A 12,064-nucleotide genomic window follows, 5' to 3' on the forward strand; every position below is an offset into this window, starting at 1 on the left:
ACTAGAGCCCATTTTACATTGACTTGGATATAACAAATGGTATTAGGTACTCAGATCACAAAGGGTGTAAATAATGTAATGGAAGATATTTTTAACTGCAACATGGTCTTCTTTGCATAAAATTGGAAAATTGTTGTCAGTTTATTCTCTATAACTCTGACAAACCGAAGCAAGGTGATACAAACTGTATTTCTCTCATAAGGTGGTGAGAGTCCACAATTTGTTATGCATGGGATTACCTTCCTAGCCGATAGGAAATATAGTTACAGCGCCAAGAGAAGCATACAAACTCACTAAAATACGATCACCTTACACGATTGTTGTAGAAAGTAATTTAGATGAGGTAGGAGTGCCAAGTTAGGCTAAAGTGTGCAGACAGTACTAATTCAATGACAGTATAGTAAAAACATTGTTAATTTATTATTAAAACAAATAGAGCAACAGAAGGCAGTTACAGTGATAATTTAAAGGTGTCAGTGACTCATATAGGCAAAATAAATAAAAAAAAATGTGTAAAAGTATGAAGAAAAAAATAAAAAAATAATAAAAAGATGTCTGTCTAGAATTAAAAGTCCATAGTCCCAAGCATAACATAGAAAAAAATGGGTAAACGTGATGGTGATGGAAGTGATCCAATCCTCACCAGAGTCTTTTCTTGATAATTAAAACGAGAAGACGTGAAAATGAACGAAAAAAATGTGTGGAACCAAATATAACAGACCTGCCTAAAGGTAATAAGCTTACCGGGCTGTTCTTCTGTCAGGAAACTCGAGCTGTATGGTCTGCATACTCCTTCTACCTTATCTAAATTAACTTCCTAGCCACTAGGAGGAGGCAAAGATTCCCCAAAACTTTCAAGAGCACTTTATCTCTCTCACCTCACTGCTATGCCTGTCAAAATATTTGCCTTCCAGGAAGTGGTGATGAGTTGAGGTGCTCCTGATTTTTACTTGAGTGGGGTTTTCAGACAGATTTTAGGCCCATTTTCCTCCCCTCAGAGAACTGCTGTCAAGAGTCAGAGGGGAGATTGGAGTATGGGGCTCTTGCACAATTACTAATAGTGTAGGAGTTAGTTACAAGCCTGCCACAGGTATCACAGGGACTGGTCCCTTAGCCTCCTTTTGTTATGTCAGGGATATACTCTTAATTTATATCCTATGCTGTAATGTGATCAGCACTGGGTGGGTTAACCACTGGACACCGTTTTTTTTTACAGCTGGGGCACAGTATTTTCTACAGATGGTAAGCACAGTGGTCTGGGTGCTTGACAGCTAAGTATGTTTTTATTGGCACTCACATAGCCCACAGGCTATCAGTAGGTACATTTAGTAATGCTACATCATAGTCAGGGGACTTTAATATAGCAGACTACTCACAATAGGCAATAATGGTTTCTTATTGTCTATATCTGATGGAGATTATGGGGCAATAGGGACCTCTGTTGGCTATTATTATTTATTTTATTTATAAAGCGCCAACAGATTCCGCAGCACTGCCCATGGGTACAAAGATAAAAGTACAACGGAGAAACAATACAATAAAAGACAACATTTTACAGACAAATACAGGGGGAATTGAGGGCCCTATTCCCTATACATAGTTCTTTTTTTTTTTTTTATATATATTTCTGGGGCTCTGATAGTGTTCATGTCATTTTATTTCTTATACATTTTATGACTGGCACTTTTTGTTTTTTACGCTTTACTGCCATATGTTTTACAATAGCGCTCCTAGTATTTCACTTCAGATGGTGGTGTAGAGGTAGTGGTTAAGCAATGTTGGGATTATAACTTTTTTTCCCGCCCTTGAAAAGCCAGTGCGTGCTGCTGGCACGTGCTTCCAATTTTTAAAACCGCGCTCCTGATATATCTTTCACTGTTTGCTGGGGAGAGGAATCGGGTGTTAAAATTGTACCTCCGACTGGAAAGTCTGCCTTTCTCCTCCTGCGTGCTGAGTGAACACTTTGCAGTGATGAATGCCTTAGTTCTATGGAGGGGGTGAGTTCCCTTGCATTTTCAAGAGCCGGAGTTACATTATTATTTATATATACTGTTTAAGCCTCTTCCGCAGAGATCCTTATTGAGCTTACTAACTTTTGTTCCCTTGCACTTTAATGCTTGCTAATCCCAGCATATTACCATTTATTATCTCCTGCGACCATTTAACTGCTATTTACTGTGTCATTGCTTTATGCTAACTTATTGAGGATTTTGGAACTGTCCCCATTTTTGGAAATACTTTAGAGGATAGATCTTCTGATCAATTGTTTAAATGCATTTTCTGTAAACTAACTCCTATTACTACACCAGCTCATTTGTGCAGCTCTTGTTTGGATCACCTTATGTACTCAAATCAGTCTAGTGCTGTCCTTGCTTCTAAAGGTGTCTGTCCTTCTGTTTGTACAGTAGAAGAGATCGCTTCAGATTTTGCTCTTGTATTTAAAGATTTTGTGCACTTTACTATGTCTGATATGTTGACAACCATGCCCTGTCAAGTAAGCGCATAAGAGTCTGAGTTACGATGAACTTCTGAGTCTCTCATGATCAGAGATTCTAAACAATTACTTGCAGATTCTATCTCCTCTGATACATCCTCAGAGGGAGAAGTACTTTTCTGATTATCAGGACTCAACTTAAGATCAAGATACAGTGTCCTTCTTTATGTTTATGATTGAACATCTAAGGACTCTCTTAAAGGAAGTGTTAAGTACCTTTGGGGTACAGGATCCTAAGCATAAGGAAAAAATTCTATTAGAAATTGGATTTGATTTTCAAACTTTCTGTTAAGATCCCTGAGGTTTTCCGGAATGGTCCAGACTTGGTCCTCCTTTCAACCCATCTTATACCTTCAAAAAGATGTTTCCTTTACCTTCTGCTAGTGTGGAGCTTTGGGAAACAATTCCAAAGGTTGATGGTGCTATTTCTACGCTTGCAAGGACTACTATCCCTTTAGAATATAGTACCTCATGGATAGGAAATTAGTCTTTTCAAAGAAGGGCCTTTCTTCAAGTGGCTTATTTATTTAAACCAGCAATTAATATTGCTTGTCTGACAGCAGCCTCTACCCTTTGGTGTGAAATTCTGTCTGAACAGAGCTTAGATAATTCTGTTGATGAAGATTTTCATTCTCGTTTGAAACATGTTAGGTCAGCAAATTATTTTATCTGTAATGCTATTGTTGACATTGTCAAATTAAATGCCAAAAACATAGTGTTGTCAGTTTTGATAGCTATCCTTATGGCTCAAATCTTGGTCAGCTGACATGACATGGTTTTAAAATCTAGACTCCCTTTAAAGGAAAGATTTTATTTGGGCCAGATCCAGATGCTATAATTTCTACAGTAAATGGAGGTAAAGGAGCTTTTCTTCCTCAAGACAAGAAATCTAAGGGAAAGAATAGTGCTTCAAATTGTTTTTGTTCCTTTTGTCAATCAAGGAACCAAAAATAATCCTCCTTTTTATCAAAAGCATGATTCTTCCAGATTTTCCTGGAGATCTATCCCTTTCTGGATAAAGGTTAAACAGTCAAAACGGTTTTCCTATTCTAAATCAGCATGAAGGTGCGGCCCATGATCCAGATTCTATTCTCGTATGGGGCATATTACACCTTTTTCAGAAGGCCTGGTCTCAATCAGTGCAGGATCCTTGGGTACAAAATATACTGTTTCAAGGTTACAGAATAGGTTTGAGATCAAGGCTTCCCAGAACCCAGACAAAGGTTTCTTCTGTCCCATGTTCCAAAGAACCTTTTTTCATTGTGTTCAGGATCTAGAACACATGGGATTAATAGTTCCAATACCAGAACAAGGCCAGGGGTTTTATACAAATCTGTTCATAATTCCCCAAAAAGAAATTTCCCAAGAAATGTCTTCTGGCTTACATTTTTCCTCAGACAGTTCTTCTATCATGGCTAATATCTTGGATCAAACAAGAGCAATTATCAGTAATTTTGATTGCCCAGCTTGGCTACACAGAACTTGGTATTCGGGATCTGATCCGAATGTCCATCTGTCCTCAGGCGGCCTCTTCCTGAACGACACAACCTTCTCTCTCAAGTTCCTTTCTATCATCACGATTTCAAGTCTTTCAGCTTGAAAGCTTGTAGATAGAATGTCTAGTTCTGAAACATAGGGGTTTCTCAGATAAGGTTGTAACAACATTAATTCATGCTAGAAAGCTGGTTAATAGAAAAATATATCCCAATCTTTTTGAAGGTTTTTCTGTTTTGGTGTAATAAGAATAGCTTCAGTTGGCATTATTTTAGATTTTCCTAGGATTTTTAAATTTTTACAAGAGGGTTTGGATAAAGGTTTATCTTTAGGTCAAATTTCAGCTTTGTCTGTGCATTTTCACCAAATAAATTGCAAAACTACCTGACATAGTCTTAATTAGTGATTAAACCTATTTCTCCTCCTTGGATTCTAAATTTGGTTTTTAGAATCTTGCAAGTTTCTTCTTTTAATCCAATGCATTCTTTAGACGTTACAAATGTTTATTGGAAGGTTTTGTTTCTACTAGCAATTTCATCAGCTAGGAGGCTGTCTGAGTTATCAACTCTTTCTTGTGATCCTCCTCGTCTTATTTTTCACCAAGATAAAGCTGTTTTAAGAACAAAATTAGATTTCTTACAAACGATTGTGTCTTCCAATAATCAATCAAGAGCATTTAAAATTTTATCTGCAAGCTACCAAAGATTTTAGACAGACCTTTAGTCTGTTTATTCATTCCAAGGTAATTGTAAAGGCCAGAAGGCCTCAGCTATTATCTTAGCTTTGTGTCTCAAACTTCTGAATTACAAGGCTTACTTGGTAAGTCTCCTCCAAAAATGCATTACAGCCCACTCTACCAGATCTGTTTCTACTTCCTAGGCTTTCAAAAATTAAGCTACAGTTGACCTAATTTGCTAGGGAAATAAATACTTTACTTAATTCTACAATTTTGATTTTTTTTTTTTTGCTTCTGTTAAGATTACTGCAGCTTTTACTGTATCTTTGCACTAACCTTGTCTCATAATTATATGTTAGAAGTGCTGCAGCTTTAAGCTCAGCTCACCACACCCTCTGGGTGTGTCTGGGTCTCTGTGACATCATCAGAAGCCATGTTAGTTTTACTTATGAATCTGCTAGTGAATGAGCCATGTGGTTGTAGCTGAATAAAAGTTATCTAAAGTTCCTGCTGCAGAGTCTTCATGATATGTGCAAGAGACATCAGACACAAGGTAACAGCACACAACTGAATGTTCTAATCCTGACTACACAGAGAACATAACGTCTTCCTCCGAATCGGCCTTTGGTAGGAAAGTTCTCTAGGGAGCAGTGTCGGGGGGGGGGGGGGGGAGTGCCTGCCTTTTCAAAATGTTTGTCCTGTGGCCTCCACAGCTTGGGTATTAGTTCCCATTTGATCATGGACTCTTACCACCTTATGAAAGAAAACAAAATGTATGCTTACCTAATAAATTAATTTATTTCATGGAGGTGACAGTCCACGAGCCCTGCCCAATCTCATTAATATTTGAAATTTTGTAGACCGTACCATTTTGCACCTCTATTTTTCCTACTTTGTCCTTTCCTATCTAACTTTATTATTTCTCCTGCTTGGGTATACTACGACTGGTATACCTGTGAGATGGGAGGGATGAAGTGCTCTTGAAAGTTTTGGGGAATCTTTGTCGCCTCCTAGAGGCTAGGAAGTGAAACCCATGCGTAAAGGATTGTGGACTCTCATCACCATGAAAGAAATTAATTTATCAGGTAAGCATACATTTTGTTTTTTTCCACAGCTTGTTGGAATAGCTATTGGAATACTATTTTAAAGGGATAGCAAAGTCAAAATTAAACTTGCATGATTCAGATAGAATACAAAAAAAAATACACAGATATCCTACACTAGTGGAAGTTAGCTGCTAATTGGTGCCTGCATACATTTGTCCCTTGTTATTGGCTAACTAGATGTGTTCAGCTAGCTTACAGTAATGTAATGCTGTTTGTTTGCAAATTTGAAAATAGAAGTCAATTGGAAAGTTGTTTTAAAATTGTATGTTCTATCCAAATCATGAACAAATATTTTGGGGTTTCCTGTCCCTTTTAAATAACATTGATATATTCAGTTGAGTAAAACCTTGCAAGGTGTTGATGCTTTGTGTAAATCACATTACTAGTCTGCAGCCTCAATACATTCTATTTTTGTTTATTTTTTTACAGAAATATAATGCAGATTATGTGCTATCTGCAAAGGAGGGATCTGATACCCTGGCATATATTGCACTACTTGAGGAGAAGCTGCTTCCTGCCTTGGTAATGTATTGTTTAAATCCTTCATTGGCAACCTAGGAAAAGTTTAAGGGACAGTATACACTAATATTTTCTCACCTTTAATGTGTTCCCAATTATCCACTTTACCTGCTGGAGTGTATTAAATTGTTTAAAAATAACTTTACATTTATTTTCTGATTTGAAATAGCTGATTTTGCCCTTTTCCTCTCCCATACAAAACCATGTAAACAGTTGGTGTCTGTGACAGAGATGTATTAAAATGTTAATTTCTCCAACATAGGTGTGTCCGGTCCACGGCGTCATCCTTACTTGTGGGATATTCTCTTCCCCAACAGGAAATGGCAAAGAGCCCAGCAAAGCTGGTCACATGATCCCTCCTAGGCTCCGCCTACCCCAGTCATTCTCTTTGCCGTTGTACAGGCAACATCTCCACGGAGATGGCTTAGAGTTTTTTAGTGTTTAACTGTAGTTTTTATTATTCAATCAAGAGTTTGTTATTTTGAAATAGTGCTGGTATGTACTATTTACTCAGAAACAGAAAAGAGATGAAGATTTCTGTTTGTATGAGGAAAATGATTTTAGCAACCGTCACTAAAATCCATGGCTGTTCCACACAGGACTGTTGAGAGCAATTAACTTCAGTTGGGGGAACAGTGTGCAGTCTCTTGCTGCTTGAGGTATGACACATTCTAACAAGACGATGTAATGCTGGAAGCTGTCATTTTCCCTATGGGATCCGGTAAGCCATGTTTATTCAGCAAGTAAATAAGGGCTTCACAAGGGCTTATTAAGACTGTAGACTTTTTCTGGGCTAAATCGATTCATTATTAACACATATTTAGCCTTGAGGAATCATTTTATCTGGGTATTTTGATATAATAATATCGGCAGGCACTGTATTAGACACCTTATTCTTTAGGGGCTTTCCCAAAGCATAAGCAGAGCCTCATTTTCGCGCCGGTGTTGCGCACTTGTTTTTGAGAGGCATGGCATGCAGTCGCATGTGAGAGGAGCTCTGATACTTAGAAAAGACTTTCTGAAGGCGTCATTTGGTATCGTATTCCCCTTTGGGCTTGGTTGGGTCTCAGCAAAGCAGATACCAGGGACTGTAAAGGGGTTAAAGTTCAAAACGGCTCCGGTTCCGTTATTTTAAGGGTTAAAGCTTCCAAATTTGGTGTGCAATACTTTTAAGGCTTTAAGACACTGTGGTGAAAATTTGGTGAATTTTGAACAATTCCTTCATGTTTTTTCGCAATTGCAGTAATAAAGTGTGTTCAGTTTAAAATTTAAAGTGACAGTAACGGTTTTATTTTAAAACGTTTTTTGTACTTTGTTATCAAGTTTATGCCTGTTTAACATGTCTGAACTACCAGATAGACTGTGTTCTGAATGTGGGGAAGCCAGAATTCCTATTCATTTAAATAAATGTGATTTATGTGATAATGACAATGATGCCCAAGATGATTCCTCAAGTGAGGGGAGTAAGCATGGTACTGCATCATTCCCTCCTTCGTCTACAAGAGTCTTGCCCACTCAGGAGGCCCCTAGTACATCTAGCGCGCCAATACTCCTTACTATGCAACAATTAACGGCTGTAATGGATAATTCTGTCAAAAACATTTTAGCCAAAATGAACACTTATCAGCGTAAGCGCGGCTGCTCTGTTTTAGATACTGAAGAGCATGACGACGCTGATAATAATATTTCCGAAGGGCCCCTAACCCAGTCTGATGGGGCCAGGGAGGTTTTGTCTGAGGGAGAAATTACTGATTCAGGGAACATTTCTCAACAGGCTGAACCTGATGTGATTGCATTTAAATTTAAGTTGGAACATCTCCGCATTCTGCTCAAGGAGGTATTATCCACTTTGGATGATTGTGACAAGTTGGTCATCCCAGAGAAACTATGTAAAATGGACAAGTTCCTAGAGGTGCCGGGGCTCCCAGAAGCTTTTCCTATACCCAAGCGGGTGGCGGACATTGTTAACAAGGAATGGGAAAGGCCCGGTATTCCTTTCGTCCCTCCCCCCATATTTAAAAAATTGTTTCCTATGGTCGACCCCAGAAAGGACTTATGGCAGACAGTCCCCAAGGTCGAGGGAGCGGTTTCCACTTTAAACAAACGCACCACTATACCCATAGAGGATAGTTGTGCTTTCAAAGATCCTATGGATAAAAAATTAGAAGGTTTGCTTAAAAAGATGTTTGTTCAGCAAGGTTACCTTCTACAACCAATTTCATGCATTGTCCCTGTCGCTACAGCCGCATGTTTCTGGTTCGATGATCTGATAAAGGCGGTCGATAGTGAGTCTCCTCCTTTTGAGGAGATTATGGACAGAATCAATGCTCTCAAATTGGCTAATTCTTTCACCCTAGACGCCACTTTGCAATTGGCTAGGTTAGCGGCTAAGAATTCTGGGTTTGCTATTGTGGCGCGCAGAGCGCTTTGGTTGAAATCTTGGTCGGCTGATGCGTCTTCCAAGAACAAGCTACTTAACATTCCTTTCAAGGGGAAAACGCTGTTTGGCCCTGACTTGAAAGAGATTATCTCTGATATCACTGGGGGTAAGGGCCACGCCCTTCCTCAGGATCGGCCTTTCAAGGCAAAAAATAAACCTAATTTTCGTCCCTTTCGTAGAAACGGACCAGCCCAAGGTGCTACGTCCTCTAAGCAAGAGGGTAATACTTCTCAAGCCAAGCCAGCTTGGAGACCAATGCAAGGCTGGAACAAGGGAAAGCAGGCCAAGAAACCTGCCACTGCTACCAAGACAGCATGAAATGTTGGCCCCCGATCCGGGACCGGATCTGGTGGGGGGCAGACTCTCTCTCTTCGCTCAGGCTTGGGCAAGAGATGTTCTGGATCCTTGGGCGCTAGAAATAGTCTCCCAAGGTTATCTTCTGGAATTCAAGGGACTTCCCCCAAGGGGGAGGTTCCACAGGTCTCAGTTGTCTTCAGACCACATAAAAAGACAGGCATTCTTACATTGTGTAGAAGACCTGTTAAAAATGGGAGTGATTCATCCTGTTCCATTAAGAGAACAAGGGATGGGGTTCTACTCCAATCTGTTCATAGTTCCCAAAAAAGAGGGAACGTTCAGACCAATCTTAGATCTCAAGATCTTAAACAAGTTTCTCAAGGTTCCATCGTTCAAGATGGAAACCATTCGAACTATTCTTCCTTCCATCCAGGAAGGTCAATTCATGACCACGGTGGATTTAAAGGATGCGTATCTACATATTCCTATCCACAAGGAACATCATCGGTTCCTAAGGTTCGCATTCCTGGACAAACATTACCAGTTCGTGGCGCTTCCTTTCGGATTAGCCACTGCTCCAAGGATTTTCACAAAAGTACTAGGGTCCCTTCTAGCTGTGCTAAGACCAAGGGGCATTGCTGTAGTACCTTACTTGGACGACATTCTGATTCAAGCGTCGTCCCTTCCTCAAGCAAAGGCTCACACGGACATTGTCCTGGCCTTTCTCAGATCTCACGGATGGAAAGTGAACGTGGAAAAGAGTTCTCTATCCCCGTCAACAAGGGTTCCCTTCTTGGGAACAATAATAGACTCCTTAGAAATGAGGATTTTTCTGACAGAGGCCAGAAAAACAAAACTTCTAGACTCTTGTCGGATACTTCATTCCGTTCCTCTTCCTTCCATAGCTCAGTGCATGGAAGTGATCGGGTTGATGGTAGCGGCAATGGACATAGTTCCTTTTGCGCGCATTCATCTAAGACCATTACAACTGTGCATGCTCAGTCAGTGGAATGGGGACTATACAGACTTGTCTCCGAAGATACAAGTAAATCAGAGGACCAGAGACTCACTCCGTTGGTGGCTGTCCCTGGACAACCTGTCACAAGGGATGACATTCCGCAGACCAGAGTGGGTCATTGTCACGACCGACGCCAGTCTGATGGGCTGGGGCGCGGTCTGGGGATCCCTGAAAGCTCAGGGTCTTTGGTCTCGGGAAGAATCTCTTCTACCGATAAATATTCTGGAACTGAGAGCGATATTCAATGCTCTCAAGGCTTGGCCTCAGCTAGCGAGGGCCAAGTTCATACGGTTTCAATCAGACAACATGACAACTGTTGCGTACATCAACCATCAGGGGGGAACAAGGAGTTCCCTAGCGATGGAAGAAGTGACCAAAATCATTCTATGGGCGGAGTCTCACTCCTGCCACCTGTCTGCTATCCACATCCCAGGAGTGGAAAATTGGGAAGCGGATTTTCTGAGTCGTCAGACATTGCATCCGGGGGAGTGGGAACTCCATCCGGAAATCTTTGCCCAAGTCACTCAGCTGTGGGGCATTCCAGACATGGATCTGATGGCCTCTCGTCAGAACTTCAAAGTTCCTTGCTACGGGTCCAGATCCAGGGATCCCAAGGCGGCTCTAGTGGATGCACTAGTAGCACCTTGGACCTTCAAACTAGCTTATGTGTTCCCGCCGTTTCCTCTCATCCCCAGGCTGGTAGCCAGGATCAATCAGGAGAGGGCGTCGGTGATCTTGATAGCTCCTGCGTGGCCACGCAGGACTTGGTATGCAGATCTGGTGAATATGTCATCGGCTCCACCTTGGAAGCTACCTTTGAGACGAGACCTTCTTGTTCAGGGTCCGTTCGAACATCCGAATCTGGTTTCACTCCAGCTGACTGCTTGGAGATTGAACGCTTGATTTTATCGAAGCGAGGGTTCTCAGATTCTGTTATCGATACTCTTGTTCAGGCCAGAAAGCCTGTAACTAGAAAGATTTACCACAAAATTTGGAAAAAATATATCTGTTGGTGTGAATCTAAAGGATTCCCTTGGGACAAGGTTAAGATTCCTAGGATTCTATCCTTCCTTCAAGAAGGATTGGAAAAGGGATTATCTGCAAGTTCCCTGAAGGGACAGATTTCTGCCTTGTCGGTGTTACTTCACAAAAAACTGGCTGCTGTGCCAGATGTTCAAGCCTTTGTTCAGGCTCTGGTTAGAATTAAGCCTGTTTACAAACCTTTGACTCCTCCTTGGAGTCTCAATTTAGTTCTTTCAGTTCTTCAGGGGGTTCCGTTTGAACCCTTGCATTCCGTTGATATTAAGTTATTATCTTGGAAAGTTTTGTTTTTAGTTGCAATTTCTTCTGCCAGAAGAGTTTCAGAATTATCTGCTCTGCAGTGTTCTCCTCCTTATCTGGTGTTCCATGCAGATAAGGTGGTTTTACGTACTAAACCTGGTTTTCTTCCAAAAGTTGTTTCTAACAAAAACATTAACCAGGAGATTATCGTACCTTCTCTGTGTCCGAAACCAGTTTCAAAGAAGGAACGTTTGTTGCACAATTTGGATGTTGTTCGCGCTCTAAAATTCTATTTGGATGCTACAAAGGATTTTAGACAAACATCTTCCTTGTTTGTTGTTTATTCCGGTAAAAGGAGAGGTCAAAAAGCAACTTCTACCTCTCTCTCTTTTTGGATTAAAAGCATCATCAGATTGGCTTACGAGACTGCCGGACGGCAGCCTCCCGAAAGAATCACAGCTCATTCCACTAGGGCTGTGGCTTCCACTTGGGCCTTCAAGAACGAGGCTTCTGTTGATCAGATATGTAGGGCAGCGACTTGGTCTTCACTGCACACTTTTACCAAATTTTACAAGTTTGATACTTTTGCTTCTTCTGAGGCTATTTTTGGGAGAAAGGTTTTGCAAACCGTGGTGCCTTCCATTTAGGTGACCTGATTTGCTCCCTCCCTTCATCCGTGTCCTAAAGCTTTGGTATTGGTTCCCACAAGTAAGGATGACGCCGTGGACCGGACACACCT

At 40.8% G+C, this 12,064-nt stretch overlaps 1 protein-coding gene across 2 annotated transcripts in view; it reads left to right on the forward strand.

Annotated features, from left to right (window-relative positions):
- MTX3 (metaxin 3) overlaps window positions 1-12,064 on the forward strand; it is a 190,628-nt gene that overhangs the window by 60,540 nt on the left and 118,024 nt on the right. For both annotated transcript variants that reach the window (XM_053701359.1, XM_053701358.1), the window contains exon 4: window positions 6,200-6,292. In XM_053701359.1, the coding sequence (XP_053557334.1) occupies window positions 6,200-6,292 (93 nt within the window). The remainder of the gene's footprint in view (window positions 1-6,199; window positions 6,293-12,064) is intronic.

This window comes from Bombina bombina, chromosome 2 (assembly GCF_027579735.1).
Source record: "Bombina bombina isolate aBomBom1 chromosome 2, aBomBom1.pri, whole genome shotgun sequence".
Taxonomy (NCBI): domain Eukaryota; kingdom Metazoa; phylum Chordata; class Amphibia; order Anura; family Bombinatoridae; genus Bombina; species Bombina bombina.